The following is a 15563-nucleotide window of genomic DNA, read 5'->3' on the forward strand; positions in this document are numbered from 1 at the left end:
AGTGGCCTGTGTCATAGCCACACACTTGTATAGGTTACACAGTTGTACACGTGTGAAACAGGACAAATATAAGCACGCCTATTTGACCTTTTTAATTCTGTGTACCTGGTCATGCGGCTGATGCAGTACTCGGCCTGCTCTGCGGGCAGCTCTCTGCGCAGCTCGTCAACCGTGATGTAGGCCTGGGAGAGAGGAGGTATATATTTATTTCATTTCTATGTATTTATTTAATTGCATTTACCAGGTTGTCCCACAGATGAGAAAATACCTATTTTTCAAGGGAGATCTGGCCATATTAAAATGTTCTAGCTCACCTTGTCGGAGGCCAGGATCTTAAAGGAAGCCATGACCTGGTCAGCGGTGTCTGTCTCGGCCGTCTCACGGGTCATGAAGTCGATGAAGGCCTGGAAGGTGACCACGCCTGTGTTGTTTGAATCCACCAAGGTCATAATGCGGGCAAACTCCACCTCACCCTATTGGACAACATGTTACAGTAGATTAGAACATCTCACCCTATTGGACAACACGTTAGAGTAGATTATTTTCATATCATTGTTGAGGAGAACATGTTTTGAAACCTTTAGTATAAAAACGGATGCCATTTATACTATAACTGTATACAACCAGATAGAGCGCCGTCATGTTGTATAAAGGGACTGAGAAGAAATGAAGGTGAGGTCACTTCCTGTTGGTAGCTAGGCTACTCACCAGATCGTAACCCATGGAGATGAGACAGGCACGGAAGTCGTCGGGGTCCATCATGCCATTTCTCTTCTGCAAAAGAGAGAGGGGGAACACAAGCATCAGTTTTTATGATGCAAGTACAATAATATATATCTTTTATATCAATGAACGATGCAGTGATGCAATGATCAACGATTATGTGAACGTAACACGCTAGAGACACTATCCCTCAGTGTGGAGGAACAACTACGGTGGCAAGAAATCACTGACTATTCAAAATTCACACTTACAGTCAGTGTATTCAACTATGGTAGGTTAAAATAATCACATATCACTGTCATTGCAAGTAAAACCTTCTTCAAAATAGCCGCTTTCTGTAAAATCTGAGCCAGGAAGTAAAAAGACAAGTGCAAGAAATGCAAGTACAATAATATATATCTTTTTTTTTTACCCTGTCGAAGTGATTGAAGGAGGCTCTGAACTCGTTGAGCTGCTCCTGGCTGATACCCTTGGCATCGCGGGTCAGAATCTGGTTCTCCACCTCGTTGATGGTGCGGGCGATGGTGGTCAGCAGCTGCTCCCAGCCCACACGGATATGCTGCAGAGGGAGAGAGGGAACGAGGGAGCGGAGAGTCTAAGCTTGACGTAATAATTCGGAATTTGGGACCAAATACTAAACTTTTGACTACTTTAATGCACTATAAGTGACACCTTATGACACATTCAAAAGGGGAACTAGATATATAAAGTGCACTAACTTCTAAACGGTAAAACTGTATGAAAATACCCCTAAATAAAAGGCGACATTCTGTACTGTCTCCTCATATGAAACATTTTATCTCAAATCCAATATACTGGAGTATAGAGCCAAATTAAACGTTTTAGCTTCACTGTCCAAATAGGGGAGTATATGATACTTAACCTAGGTCTAGGATATAAGATACTTCACTTCCATGGTGTAGTTGTGTGTTTGTTGTGTAGTTGTGTGCTGTGTAGTTAGTGTTTGTTGTGTAGTTATGTGTTGTGCAGTTGTGTTTTTTGTAGTTGTGTGTTGTCCAGTTGTGAGTTGTATTACCTCCATGGTGTAGTTGGTGTGTTTGTTGTCAAAGATGAGGGACTCCTGGCTGAGCTGGTGGTCTCCCTCCAGTTTGTCGATGTTACACTTGTAGTTGATAATGTTTTGTTCATACTGCTTGAGATTGTTCATCTGTTCCTCTAGAGAACCGGCGATGTCCACAGACACATGACCAATCTCCTGTAGAGGGAGAGGGGTGGAGAAAAAGGAGGTAGTGAGAACTGAGAAGTGTGAATGGATGACAGTTCAGGCTTCCGTATTCATAAAGCGTCAAAGAGTGCTGATCTAGGATCAGGTATAGAATCTAGGATTAGGTCCATTAATTATAATCTAAAAGGCAAAAGTGATCCTAGATCAGCTCTCCTACTCTGACCAATAAGTGTAGGCACAGGAGATGTTGCGAACCTCTGCGTGTTTGGGGTTCGGAGACCCTGTAGCAGCTTAGCCTGGGTACCAGTCTGTTTGTGCTAACATTTCACTTCTTGCCATACCAAACATGGCATAATGACATGGGAGTACAGTGAGTGGAAAGAGGATTTCACAAAAGAGGATTTCAAACTCGTAGGACCGTGTAGCTCTAGCTCAGTGGTCACCAACCGGTCGAACACAACGATAAAGCCTTGCATTCCTATTATTTGTATTTGTTTCGTGCTGTTGTCGGTAGGTGCACTTCATTCAGCAGCCCTAGCACCGGGAAGATAAACTGTTCCCATGTTGAACCATTTTATGTATCTGAAGGTAGAACTCCGCCTACCCGGCATGCCCAGAGATCAAATCAAGTGCACCTACAGGCCTACCTCTGGCAAATCAGATAGCTCAGATCACCGTGTCTGCACAGTTTCCTCGAGCCATAGACTGTAAAAAGAAGCCTCGAATGCACAATAAAGTTGACACCGTGAGATTTAAAAACGTTTTAAAAAATGACTAGAGCGACTCAACGAATACAGCAAAAAGATGCTGTTTTTATGAATAACTTCATGTCTAAGTTGTTATTCGGCACTGTCGACAGTTTGTTCCACACTTCCATAAGCCATAAAATGCACATTCTCCCTACTTCCACTCACGCTACAACCAGCACTGCAGCTGCAACGAATGAGTACAGCAAAGTTTTCCGCTAAGCTTGTGTTGTTATCATTAGCGGCTTGTGTCTTTTCTAATATCGAGGAATATTTCACTTTCTCTGGTCATAGGAGTAACAACATGAATTGGCGCACGAGGCAGAAATAATGCAGTGCGACTTGAGTTTCGCCATCAGCTGGAAGACTGTGTCCCCTCTTCTCAGCGGAGGGAGAGCTGAGGGACGGATGAGTCCAGTAAAAAAAAATATATATATTATTATTATCCTCAATTAGCTGTGCCTCACCAGTAATACGACAAATTATATATGACGAGTGTGATCATATACTGTTATGAATTTTATGAATAAATGACTAAACGATGTATACATTTAAATAGAACTATAACTAATTGAATTCTACCCTGTTTTTCTATGTTGATAAATAATGTTAGTTCATAAGAAAGAGGTTATGTAGCATATACGGGGGGAGAAAGGAATGTCTGTGTGTGCCTAAAAGAAAACTAAGTGGATCATTAACCTATGTTTGAACCGACCAAGCTATAACTCTGTAGAGATAAGGGAAGACAGCAAGAGCCCCTCTAGTTTTTCCGTATCTGGGGGGGGGGGGGGGGCTGGAACTGTCAGCTAAGTGGTAATAAACTGTGGTGAGACTTCAGGAGATAATCCAGATATTGTGTGTAAGGTATGTGCGTTAGTGTGTTGGAATGGACTTTTTGGTCAGCTTTGTCCTTGTTGGAGAGGGGGAGGGACTCTATAACGCTGTGTGTGATATATAAACTAATGTACATGGTTTTTTGAGGAGAGCTCTCTCGAGAATTAATTTGGACACGGGTCTTTGTCTATTTTATGCAAATAAGAACCTTACAAATTCTTATAAATGGACAGAGTGTTTGCATTGTTATAATTAAATTGGTTAACGAACATATAGGAAACTATTTCCTTCAACATATACCTACATTTTACATTTCAAAATGGTCTGAGAAGAACAATATTGGCAGGGTAATTCAAGCGTAGCCAATCTGCAGTGATAATGTATTGGGTCTATAGCCTACTGCACAAACCTCATTGCTACAGAACTGTTTTTAATTGGTTAATGTTGCATATGCTTACGTTTTTTAATTAATGTTTAAATTTTTTTATCTGAGCGGTAGATCTCCGCTTGCATTTTGACTCAGAAAGCGATCTTGACTCAGAAAAGGTTGGTGACCACTGCTCTAGCTGAAGTAACTGTACCTCCATCTTGGTCTGGATCCAGGGTCCGATGATGTTGGCCTGGGCAGCGAACTGGCGCCTCAGCCTCTCGTTAGCCTGCTGCCTGGCCACCTCCTCTTGCAGCATCTGGTCCCTGAGAGGAACAAGGTGCTTCACCTATGGAGGGAGACAGGGACATTGGTCGTCAACACACTGGTAGAGATGACGTCGCGTTACTCTGTTACTCGAGAGCAGAGCCCTATACTACGTACCGGAATTGAGGAGTTCGTGAGGTAACTTTGGTCAACCAGATAACCGAAAGTGGCTCATCCTTCAGAACTAATCTGCTCCGGGGCACACTAACTCAGAGCTAACTGTGTCTGAGCCGTGAGTTGAGGACCAATTAAACCAAATTCCCCCCCTCTCGCAAAGATTGCGTCATCCTCCCCTTCGTTTGAGGAAGACGACTGATTAAATATTTGATTAACGAAACGTATTTTTGTGTGTTCAAAAATTGTAATGTCAAAATACCGATCACGTTACACATTTCCTAATGGTAGAATGCATGTGAAACTTTCGTATGACTTATTTTATCAATAGGAGAGGGATAAAAAGGTGCTTGTTCATTGATAAACACACCAAACCACACCAAAGACGACATTAACGATAAGTGGTCAAATAAAAACGGCACTTCTAAAAGCCTATTTCACACCATAGCCTGCTGAATTTGCAAGATAACTCTTCTTTCATTTTGATTTCGGCCCAAATGAAAACGGGTCACCGACTTGCCCGTGGATTGATGTTTCAGCATTGTCTCAATGAAGTCAGTTACAACTTGGGTTGGAGCGAAAACCTACATGAGGGTACAAGGAGCTCTCCAGGAACAGGGTCAGAAAGCCCTGCTCTAGGGTGTAACCCTTTGACATTAAGTAACTTACAGCTATAGCGTGTAAGAAAAAATACAAACTACAGAAAGAATTCCTGTCACAGGAAATGTGTCTCTTGACTACATTCTAGAGTGTAGAAACCTAGCCAGGGAAGGAAATACAATTAAATAGAAAACCATTTCAGCTTTCTGTCGGCTTCACAGAGTGTGTTGTACTCACTGCCTCCCACTTGTTAGTGATATCCTGGGGGGAGAGGTTGGTGTAGGGGTTGACTCCTGACAGCTTGATGCCGTAAGTCTGAGCGATCTTCACAATCTCGCTCTGGATGCCCATGGTGGCCATGCGTTCCTTATCAGCCTCTGGTAGGGTGGCCTTGAACTGGTCATGGGCTGTAATCAGAGACTGGAGAGGAGAGGAGGAGTGAGAATGGAGGGATACAGTGGGAAGGAGCGATAGAGAGAGAGAGGATCAAAGGGTGTGGTGTGTGTCACATAACGAGAAGGGGGGGTTGGGGGATAAGGAGTGAGAATGGAGTGATATGGGAAATAACGAGAGAGAGCGAGGGAATGCAGAGAGAAAGGAGAGTCCATCAGACCGTTAATGTTACGTATTGTACACACACACGCTCACACACAGACACGCTCACACACACACACACACACACATTCACACACACACGTACATGGATCTCCTCGGTGCTGTGGACGATAAACATGTCCTGCAGATCCTCCATGGCTCCGTCCATCCAGTTGTTGAAGGGCGCCGCCCTCTTGGCGAACTCCAGGTACAGCTGGTCAATGGTCTCCCACAGTTTCTCCACGCGCTAGGAAAGACCAGGACAAGATGTAACATCCATATACAGTATGAAGCCATCCCTGCTAAGTAGTCACAGTAACACGTGTAATGGCTTGATATGACCACCACTAGTTGTTATTGGAAGGGACAGGAGTTTTTCCTGAGACAGGTGACCTGGTCAGGAACATCTCCTGGCTCGTGGTGGCTCAGTTGGTAAGAGGCTGTGTGCTCAGTTCATGCAGGGATCACATTCTCCAACCAAAAGCGTCTGCTTAAGTGGCGTATACAATATGATTATATTAGGTATCTGTTGTACGTGCGTAGTTCAGTACCTCCAGGGAGTCCCTCCTCTTCTGCGTCAGCGTACCCAGGTTGTCCCACTGGTCACAGATGCCCTGGCAGCGGGCGTTCACAGAGGATGCGTCATGGTAGTCCAGCTCACTGAGAGAGAAACGGGCAAACACACTGATCAGTATCACGTCTTCTATTACACACTGTACGTCAATCCCTTTTTTCTAGAACTTTACTACGTTTATCCTTTCTACCGCCACTCCCTCCTTCCACTGGTCCTCCACACCTTCCTCTCATCATCCCTCCCCCCTCCCTCCGTCCCTCCTTACTTGAGCTCCTGGGCGATAGCAGCGATCTGCTCCACTCTGTCCTGGTGGGCGGCCAGGTCAGACTCAAAGGCCTCGTGTTTCCTCATCAGAGCTCTGATTTCCATCAGAGAGGCCGACTCATAGTCCTTCATGGACAGCAGCTCTTCTTTACCTGGGGGAGAGACACAGATAATACTCAGTCGTTATATCTCTCTCTCTCTCTCTCTCTCTCTCTCTCTCTCTCTCTCTCTCTAACCCCTTTACCTCTCCGTTCTATCTCTCTATTCCCTTTACCTCTCCATTCTATCTCTCTAACCCCTTTACCTCTCCGTTCTATCTCTCTAACCCCTGTACCTCTCCATTCTATCTCTCTAACCCCTTTACCTCTCCTCTCCGTTCTCTCTCTAACCCCTTTACCTCTCCATTCTATCTCTCTAACCCCTTTACCTCTCCGTTCTATCTCTCTAACCCCTTTACCTCTCCATTCTATCTCTCTAACCCCTTTACCTCTCCGTTCTATCTCTCTAACCCCTGTACCTCTCCTCTCTATCTCTCTAACCCCTTTACCTCTCCTCTCTATCTCTCTAACCACTTTACCTCTCCTCTCTATCTTTCTAACCCCTTTACCTCTCCTCTCTATCTCTCTAACCCCTTTACCTCTCCTCTCTATCTCTCTAACCCCTTTACCTCTCCTCTCTATCTCTCTAACCCCTTTACCTCTCCTCTCTATCTCTCTAACCCCTTTACCTCTCCTCTCTATCTCTCTAACCCCTTTACCTCTCCTCTCTATCTCTCTAACCCCTTTACCTCTCCTCTCTATCTTTCTAACCGCTTTACCTCTCCTCTCTATCTTTCTAACCCCTTTACCTCTCCTCTCCGTTCTCTCTCCTCTCCGTTCTATCTCTCTATCCCCATCCACACATGAGCTCTGTGGCGCATGACGTCTGGGGGTTGAAAGTTGATGTACTGTAGGGGCTTGGCTCAATAAAGTGGATTTTACAATTCAAAATTGATATCCCCTTTACCGCGCCTCTCGCCCCTCTCTCTCTACCCCCCACCTGCCCTTCCTCCCCTCTCGCTCTACACCCCCCTCACCCTCCCCTCCCTTTCTCACTCGCTCTGTTATTACCTGAGGTCCAGGACTGGTGCAGGGAACACTTCTGCTTGAACTTCTCAGCCAGGTGGTCCAGTCTCTCCAGACGTCTGATCTCAGTAAGAAGCCACTCCTCATATCCCTTCTCCACCTGCTCCAGACCCTTCCATGCATTGGCTATGTCCTGGGTGAGGAGAGAGACGGAGATGGGGTATAACATGGGTAGTATTATAGATGGAAGCCAGTTAGTTGGTTGACTATACTGGGTATTGTAATGTTGGTGGAACAGTCAGATATCCGGGGGGTTATTCTCAAAACTCTTTCGAACCACACCACAGTAAATTAGCTGTGGTTTTAATGACGAACCCGGGGTATGAAGTCGAGAGGGCTGCCAGGACAGTGTCACTCCCTGAGACGTGGTGTGCGTGACGTCACCTACCGAGACCATCTTTCCCTCGGAGGGCATGAAGGCGGGCCGGTTGCTCAGCCTCAGCTTGGTCTGCAGGGTGTTGAAGTTGATCTCCAGCTGACACTTCTCCTGGACGCGGGGCGGCTTGTGGATGCGGCGGTAGTCCCTGAAGTCCTCCAGCTTCTGCTGCATGGCCCTCATCTGCTGCTCCGCCATGCGGTTCTCCAGCCACGGGATGGTCTTGCGGATCCACTCTAGCAACTAGGGAGAGGTAAGAGATCAGGGGTTAGAGGTCAGGGGGAGAAGAGTTGGTTGGGTGGTTACTTCAATTAAAAAACACACAGGTCCCGTTCAGGGCCAGTTTCCCAAACACAAAAAGCATGCTCAATGGAGAATCTCCATTGAAATTGCTTTTTAGTCCAGGACTAGGTTTAATCTATGTCCAGGAAACTGTCCCATACAGTATATAACCTCTCATACATCATTGCATTAGCGCAATGACTAGAAGTCTACAGGAACAGTTAGCAGGCTAGTATGATATCCCTTTAACACTCACCTCACTGGCCAGCTTCTCATACTCCTCCATGAGTTTCTCATTCTCCTGGTTAACAGCCAGCACTTTACAGATCCTGTTAGCTGCTGTCTCCGCCTGGGTGAGTGAGAGAGAGAGAAAGAGAGGAGGGAGGGGAGAGGGAGAGAAAACAAAAGTGAGCGCGAGAGAGAGAGATTAACAACAAACGTTAAGACAGAGACAGTGGACCTTAGAAAGATGGCCGATTTGTATTGTTTTCCATTGCATTGTATTCCATGTTTTTGCGGCAGTGTGGAGCAGAGGCAGTGGAGGGAGTGAGTTACCTGCTCAGCGCCAGCGAAGGCGTGGTAGAAGCAGGACACGTAGGTCATGATGGCCTTCTCATCAGGCTTGGGGGTGTTCACAATGTCTGAGAGAGAGAGACCAGGGAGGAGAGCTCAGGGACAATACAACCCCAGTGAAATCACTGGAGAGAGTTGTCAGAGACGAACGGTAGGGTTGTAAAATTGCCTGGTTTTACAGAAATCCTGATTGAAAAAAATATGGACTCACCTTCAGCGTCGAGCATCTTGGGGATGTCCAGGTACTTCTCAGCCACCTCGAAGGCAGTGTTGAGGTTACCGATGGGGTCATCCTGTTAGGGACACACAGACAGAGAAAGAGATTTACATGAACACATAGAGAGAAGACACAGGCCAAGGGTTGTGGGTTCAATTCCCACCAATACAAAACATGTATGCACGCATGACTGTAAGTTGCTTTGGATAAAAACGTCCGCTAAATGGCATATATTATTTAAAAATATATATATAATTTTTTTTTTATATATATATATATATATATATATATATATATATATATATATATATATATATATATATATATATATTACTTATACAATAGAGTTCTAGAGAGAAAAAGAGGGAATAGAGGTATAGAGAAATAAAATAAAATAGTAAGGGGCTACGACAGGTGTTGACCCTTGTGGACTCTTAAGAGGGGATGGGGGATGAGAGGAGAGTGAAGGGAGGAGGGGGGGGGGCACCTTTCTCAGTTTGGAGTAGTCAATGAGGTCAGGTCTGTGTCTGTGGATGAGGGCACACAGTGCCAGGCCATCCTTCCAACTGAATCAGTCACCAACAGGAGAGGAGAGGAAAGGAGAGGATGATACAAAGAGAAGATAGGAGAGGAGGAAAAACATTAGGATTATGAAGAGAAAGTAAAAGAGAAAGAAAGTAAAGAGAAAGTAAAATAATAAAAGTAAATAATAACACAAACAATCCCAAAAGAAGGAGAGATGTAGCCTGGTCGCCAGTCTGTTTCTGGTCTCTTGCCAACTCCTTATGGAATTGTCATGCCAAATGTGACAGTGAGTGACAAGGAGTTGGCATTATAGCACAAACAGACAGGCACTCAGGCTAAGAGAGGTGCAAGCAACAGCCATAACTATGAATTAGAGTTCCCAATTCATCTCTTCTCAACATGACTCTGTGAATCCGCATGCAGAATGGATGTAGTTTCCCATCCTGGCCACAGGGTGGCGTGCTGTGCACACCTGATATGGAAGTTCTGCACGTTAACGTTCCTGTAGGGGGCAGTCTTCCTCTGGCACCACAGAAGAAGACCCTCCTTAGCAGAGGTCTCTACACAGGGAGGAGGCGGGGGGAGAGAGGGGGAAACAGAGGGGAGGCAGAGAGGAGGCAGGGGAACGGCAGTGTTATCCTAAAGGACTAGGCTAAATATGCTCCAATAACCCTGCGGTGTTAAGGTGTCAAGCTTAGTGACCTGTGTGTGTGTGTGTGTGTGTGTGTGTGTGTGTGTGTGTGTGTGTGTGTGTGTGTGTGTGTGTGTGTGTGTGTGTGTGTGTGTGTGTGCGTGCGTGTGTGTGTGTGTGTGAAATGCTTACTGAGGTATGTTTTTTGTGGAGGATATGCAAAGTGTGTGTGCCACGGAGGCTTGAGTAATATGAATGTGTTAACAGTAACTCATAATGAACTGACTACATACAGTAGCCTACTGTGTCTAATGTATCATGGTTTTGAGTGTGGCAGATGCAGAGCGTGTCTGAACAGTGATCCTACGACACGTTTGCGACTGTGGCCGTTAATTATATTAATGTGTTAACGCTTTAATGGCAGGCGTATGTATAGTGTTGTATAGTGACTGATAATGTATAGACAGTGTTACTGGGAGTCTGATAGCTGGGTAGGTAGGTCGAATTTGTTCTCATGTGACTTAATGCATGTGCAGTTCGAATGTGTTTATGGCGGGTGAAACCCGAGGGGAAATGCATAAGAACAACCTTGTAAACATGTATTTTTTTAAGATCAACTCTTCGCTCGTGTCATATCTAAGAGCGAAGAGGGAACTTTTTCCAATTCCACCCCTGCACACACACACACACACACACACACTGACCCTCCACGGAGATGTCCTGAATGGCGAAACGCAGGATGATGGTCCAGATCATTCCCAGGGTCATCTTCGTATTACCGTCGACGATCTCTGCAAGCCAATCACAGAGTTCGGTCAGAAACCATGGCAACTCAGTTTATGCTGGCTTACTGAGAGTTGTCTCAGATATAATACCTCACTCTATCTTTCAACAAGTATCTAAAGTTACAGTATTTTACTTGAGTACCTCTTATTTATTTTTACCTTTATTTAATTATTAACTAGGCAAGTCAGTTAAGAACAAATTCTTATTTTCAATGACGGCCTAGGAACAGTGAGTTAACTGACTGACTGATTTTTACCTTGTCAGCTCGGGGATTCAATCTTGCAACCTTTCGGTTACTAGTCCAACGCTCTAACCAATAGGCTACCTGCCGCCCCTCTAAGTCAGAACTGTTTTGTAAAATGGGACTCTAGAACTACAAATAAAGGATAATCACAACATTACTGTTTTTGAACCTGTATAACAACATATTGGCAAACAACAAGGACAACAGAACCAAGATGTTGAAGTCTCACCCTCAGCGCCGATGGACACCAGCTTGACTCCCTTGCTGCAGATGAAGTCCAGGGCCTTGTTCACATTTGCAATCTTGTGGAAACGCATCTTGCCTTTGTCGGGTTTGGGCAGTCTCTCACCTGTATACAATAAAAACATTCCCTTTAGTCTCCTCTCCGCAACACAAAATTATTGGTGAAATTTCACTCAATCAAGAAAGCTCTGTGCCATTCTCCATTCATTTCAGCTCAGATGCTGCTGTATTTGACCGCATACCATCGAATCTGAGTGTCCTTTTCCACTGACTTATGCTGTAGATGGAGAGGTAAACCTTTCTGATGTAACAGTATGTAAGAGTGACTTAGCAGTGACTTAACACTGACTTAGCGGTGACTTAAAGCGACTTAAGAGTCTGACCCACCTGAGATGACCTCCAGCAGCAGCATGAGTTTGAGGCCATTCCTGAAGTCGTCCTCGATGTTCTCGATCTGTGTCCCTGCCTTCCTCAAGTGGGAGTTACACCAGGCTGTGAAAGTCTGGGAGAGAATCAGGTCGAGATAGGGGGAGAAAGAGATAAAAAAAGAGAGAGAGAGAAGGGGAGACAAAGGGAAAAGGGAGGAGAAAAAAAATGGGATTAGAGTTGGCAATAAAGAAGTGAAAATTCTCCCTCAAACATACAGAAAGAGACTGAGCCTCACTGACAATGACCGGATGAGACCAACAGACCCCAAATGGAATCCTGGCCCCACACCGATAAACAACCCCTTAGTAAACGGAAATGAACAAACATAAACAGACAAATGCTCTAATCTAAAGTGAAGCCTGAAGCAGTTTGCTTTCTCCCGGCCGCTCTGACAGGCCCAGAGTGCTTGGCAATGCCCCATTACATCTTTAACCTTGTTAGAGCATCACGACGCTGCTCTGTGTGTCTGTCGGCTAGCACACGCATCCTGACCTCAGATAGTCATTATTCTGCCTTGACAGCTTTGAATGATTGATTGATTGATTGATTGATCTGATTCAAGGACAAGGGAGGTGTTGTGTCATTTCAACACGAGGTTGAGGTGTTTGTGTGGAGGTGGGGGCGTAGAAGGTCACAGCAAACATAGACGTCTGTCCGCGGTGAGGGGTTGGAGAAAAATAATACATGCAGAAGTGGAACAACGGACTACAGAGCAGTGTAGAGAGAGAGGGAGAGAGACAGAGAAAGATTACATTAATCAGTAATGAAGAGAGAACACAAAGTCAGAGGTCAGAGTTCTCCATTAACGCAGTCGCTGTGGGTGTGTGTGTGATTGCGATTCTGTGTGGGTGGGCACTGGGCAGAGCTGTGAGCCATTTAGCCATGACAGAGAAGGAGAGGGAGCTAGAGGAAGAAAGACACCGAAAAAAAGAGAAAGTGCTTGAGTGAAAGAACTCTTGAGAGAGCGATAAAGAGTGCTTAAGAGAGGGTGGTGAGAGAGATAGAGAGAAAGAGAGAGGGCGAGAGAAAGAAAGAGAACGAGCTAGGGCGCGACCCGGGGGGACAAGAGAGAGACAGTGCTTGCCAGGGAGCGAAGGAAGGCAGAACAGACAGACAGCCAGAGGGAGGGTGGCAGGAAGGCCCTGACCTGTGTCCAAAATGACCTCCTACTCCCTGCATAGTGCACAACTGTTGACCAGATGTGTCTTGGTCAAAAGTAGTGCACTATATAGGGAACAGGGTGACATTTGGGATGCATCCCTGGAAGGGAAGGAGAGCCACAATCCCGTCCCAGCAGGTGTCCCCCAGTCCCTACAGACCCAAACCCACACAGCCACACAAACCCCCACCCTACAGCTACGCATGACCCAATTTAGACAGGCCCCCTATACAAACCACACAGACCGCTAGGTTAACTAGACCACCAAGCCAGACTTCTGGAGAACAGGGGAGGAGAAGAAGGAGAAGGAGAGGAGAGGAGGAAAAGGGGAGGGGGGGGGATGAAGAGGGTGAAGGAGGGGGAAAGTAGAGAAGAAGGGAGGGGAAGAAAGGAGGAGGGGGAAGGAAGGAGTGGAGGTGAGGGGGGTGAAGGAGGCTAAATCGGGTAGCTATGAGACACCATTAGGGACAGCTGAGAAGGCAGGATTCCTAAGGCTAACTGTCAGTGTCAAAGAGGGATAGAAGGAGAGAGGAAGGAAGGAAGGAAGGAAGGAAGGAAGGAATGCAGGATTCCTAAAGCTAACTGTCAGTGTCAAAGAGGGATAGAAGGAAGGAAGGAAGGAAGGAAGGAAGGAAGGAAGGAAGGAAGGAAGGAAGGAAGGAAGGAAGGAAGGAAGGAAGGAAGGACAAATTGTAGGAGAGAGGATAAAAGAAAGTGGAAACAAGTGCAGTTTGAAACAGAAACAGGTTTTTGTTGACGTCAGTTCAACTTTCAGATGCATGTTCTGTGGGGCTTCACCTAAAATGGTGTGAGGTGACAAAATATGAGACATTGGGATATCCTGTCTTTCAAATACTACATATGAGGAGGAAAATATCCAACTCAAAACACAAATAAGCCCTATTTGTATCATCAAGTACAACACCCTATTCATTGGACTCAAAAGGCCATAGTCACACCATTATCCATAATAACCCATTATCTCATAGGTTACATGCCTTTGCAGGGGATGCCTATGGTCAACTATAGAGCGCTAGTAATGACTATGAAGTCACTGCTCTTCTCCTCTATCTCCCCCCTTCTCTGTGCGACTGCCCCTCCTTCTTCCCCTTCTCCCTGTGTCCTCCCCTTCTCTTCTGTCTCTCTCGTCTCCAACTGTTGAGCTGCCCCTCTGTGCCTGTGTTGGTCTGATCTGGACAGAAACACACACAGACACACAGTCATTCTGCTGGATGCATGTCATAACTCAGGGAGAGAGAACAGTGGGAGGGCCTGATGACCCTCAGCACAGCTGGGTGGACACACACACACACACACACACATCCTCCTCCCATCCCAGACACCACCTGTCCATCAAGAATGTGATGTAACCATCCCTGCAGCTACCACTAACATCCTGCAGGTACAGCTAGCCTCCTCAGATTGGCAGCAATGAGTGCTGAAGCTAAGTCATGTGACAAGAATATACTACTGTGGACAATGAGTTCAATTCAAACAACACCAGCACGACAGGGTTCACTTTGTTGACACAAGGCGAAAGTACACACACCCTGTGACATGTGTTGTGTTCACCCATGGTGTCACTGATGTGTAGAAAATGGCTGCTAAGGCTGCGTTGTACTCGTGGATCTCTGTGTAACAGAAACGTTTTTTCATGTCTGAAATGGAATTACTTATTTGGAATTAATTTCAGAAGGCTTTTCAGGTTCACAAAAATGTATACTCAATCCAACTATGAGTCTATGTGAATTTCCTTTGACTTGACTCTGCATGCGTCCAAAATGGCACCCTACGCCTTATGACGCGCACTGCTTTGGACCAGGCCCATAGAAGTGGGAACCTCGTACCGAATCAAACTGCCAGGAGTGTTAGGGGTTTCCTTGTATTAGCATGACTCTGTGTGACTCTACACAGAGAACTAATTCATCACATCACAATTAGCTTAGCACGAGTGTTACTTCAACACAGACACCATGGCGATGCCCTCTGCAGTGTGTGTGTGTGTGTCTAAGATAGAAGGGGTTAGAAGTCAGAAGGAACTTTCACAAGAGAAAGAATAGAAAGGGAAGGAATTCGTTTTTCTCCTCCAACACTGTGGAAATCTCTCTACACACAGACAGCGCTACTATCTAGACATGTCTACAAGGTGCCATTATAGTCAGGCCAAGGTACACACAGACTGACATAGGACTGGTCTCTTTTCTACCTCTAAGAAAGGATAGCCTACATTTTCAGTCTTTATTTTCAGTTGTTTATTTCAGAAACAATTGTGTGACTTGTGAGACTAAAGAAAGGAGGGGGATTCAGGACTTTAAAGGCCCAATGCAGTCAAAAACGTGATTATCCTGTGTTTTATATACATTTCCACACTATGAGGTTGGAATAATACTCTGAAATGGTGAAAATTGTGATAATGCCCTTTTAGTGTAAGAGCTGTTAGAATTTTTGTTTGCCTGTTTTGGTGGGATGGGGTTTTGGCCTGCTTGGTGACATCACTGGAAATACGCCCCCTCGGGCTTGTGCGGTGGAGGAGATCTTCGTGGGCTATAATCAGCCTTGTCTCAGGGTAGTAAGTTGGTGGTCGGTTGATATCCCTCTAGTGGTGTGGGGGCAGTGCCTCGGCAAAGTGGGTGGGGTTATATCCT

The 15563-nt window shown here is 45.6% G+C and overlaps 1 protein-coding gene across 1 annotated transcript in view; it reads right to left on the reverse strand.

The window, feature by feature from the left end:
* Positions 1 to 15563, reverse strand: part of LOC139534375 (alpha-actinin-3-like) — a 34659-nt gene that overhangs the window by 2269 nt on the left and 16827 nt on the right. Inside the window, exons 2-21 of the mRNA XM_071333478.1 lie at positions 11718 to 11832; positions 11317 to 11436; positions 10762 to 10848; positions 9899 to 9986; positions 9389 to 9467; positions 8896 to 8977; positions 8667 to 8752; positions 8368 to 8460; positions 7842 to 8072; positions 7439 to 7586; positions 6331 to 6481; positions 6043 to 6151; positions 5598 to 5738; positions 5135 to 5317; positions 4071 to 4205; positions 1760 to 1939; positions 1136 to 1282; positions 709 to 774; positions 315 to 473; positions 106 to 182 (exon numbers count right to left, since the gene is read on the reverse strand). Of these exons, the coding sequence (XP_071189579.1) occupies positions 106 to 182; positions 315 to 473; positions 709 to 774; positions 1136 to 1282; positions 1760 to 1939; positions 4071 to 4205; positions 5135 to 5317; positions 5598 to 5738; positions 6043 to 6151; positions 6331 to 6481; positions 7439 to 7586; positions 7842 to 8072; positions 8368 to 8460; positions 8667 to 8752; positions 8896 to 8977; positions 9389 to 9467; positions 9899 to 9986; positions 10762 to 10848; positions 11317 to 11436; positions 11718 to 11832 (2477 nt within the window). The remainder of the gene's footprint in view (positions 1 to 105; positions 183 to 314; positions 474 to 708; positions 775 to 1135; positions 1283 to 1759; positions 1940 to 4070; positions 4206 to 5134; positions 5318 to 5597; positions 5739 to 6042; positions 6152 to 6330; positions 6482 to 7438; positions 7587 to 7841; positions 8073 to 8367; positions 8461 to 8666; positions 8753 to 8895; positions 8978 to 9388; positions 9468 to 9898; positions 9987 to 10761; positions 10849 to 11316; positions 11437 to 11717; positions 11833 to 15563) is intronic.

The sequence above is a fragment of the Salvelinus alpinus genome, chromosome 11 (genome assembly GCF_045679555.1).
Source record: "Salvelinus alpinus chromosome 11, SLU_Salpinus.1, whole genome shotgun sequence".
Classification (NCBI taxonomy): Eukaryota; Metazoa; Chordata; class Actinopteri; order Salmoniformes; family Salmonidae; genus Salvelinus; species Salvelinus alpinus.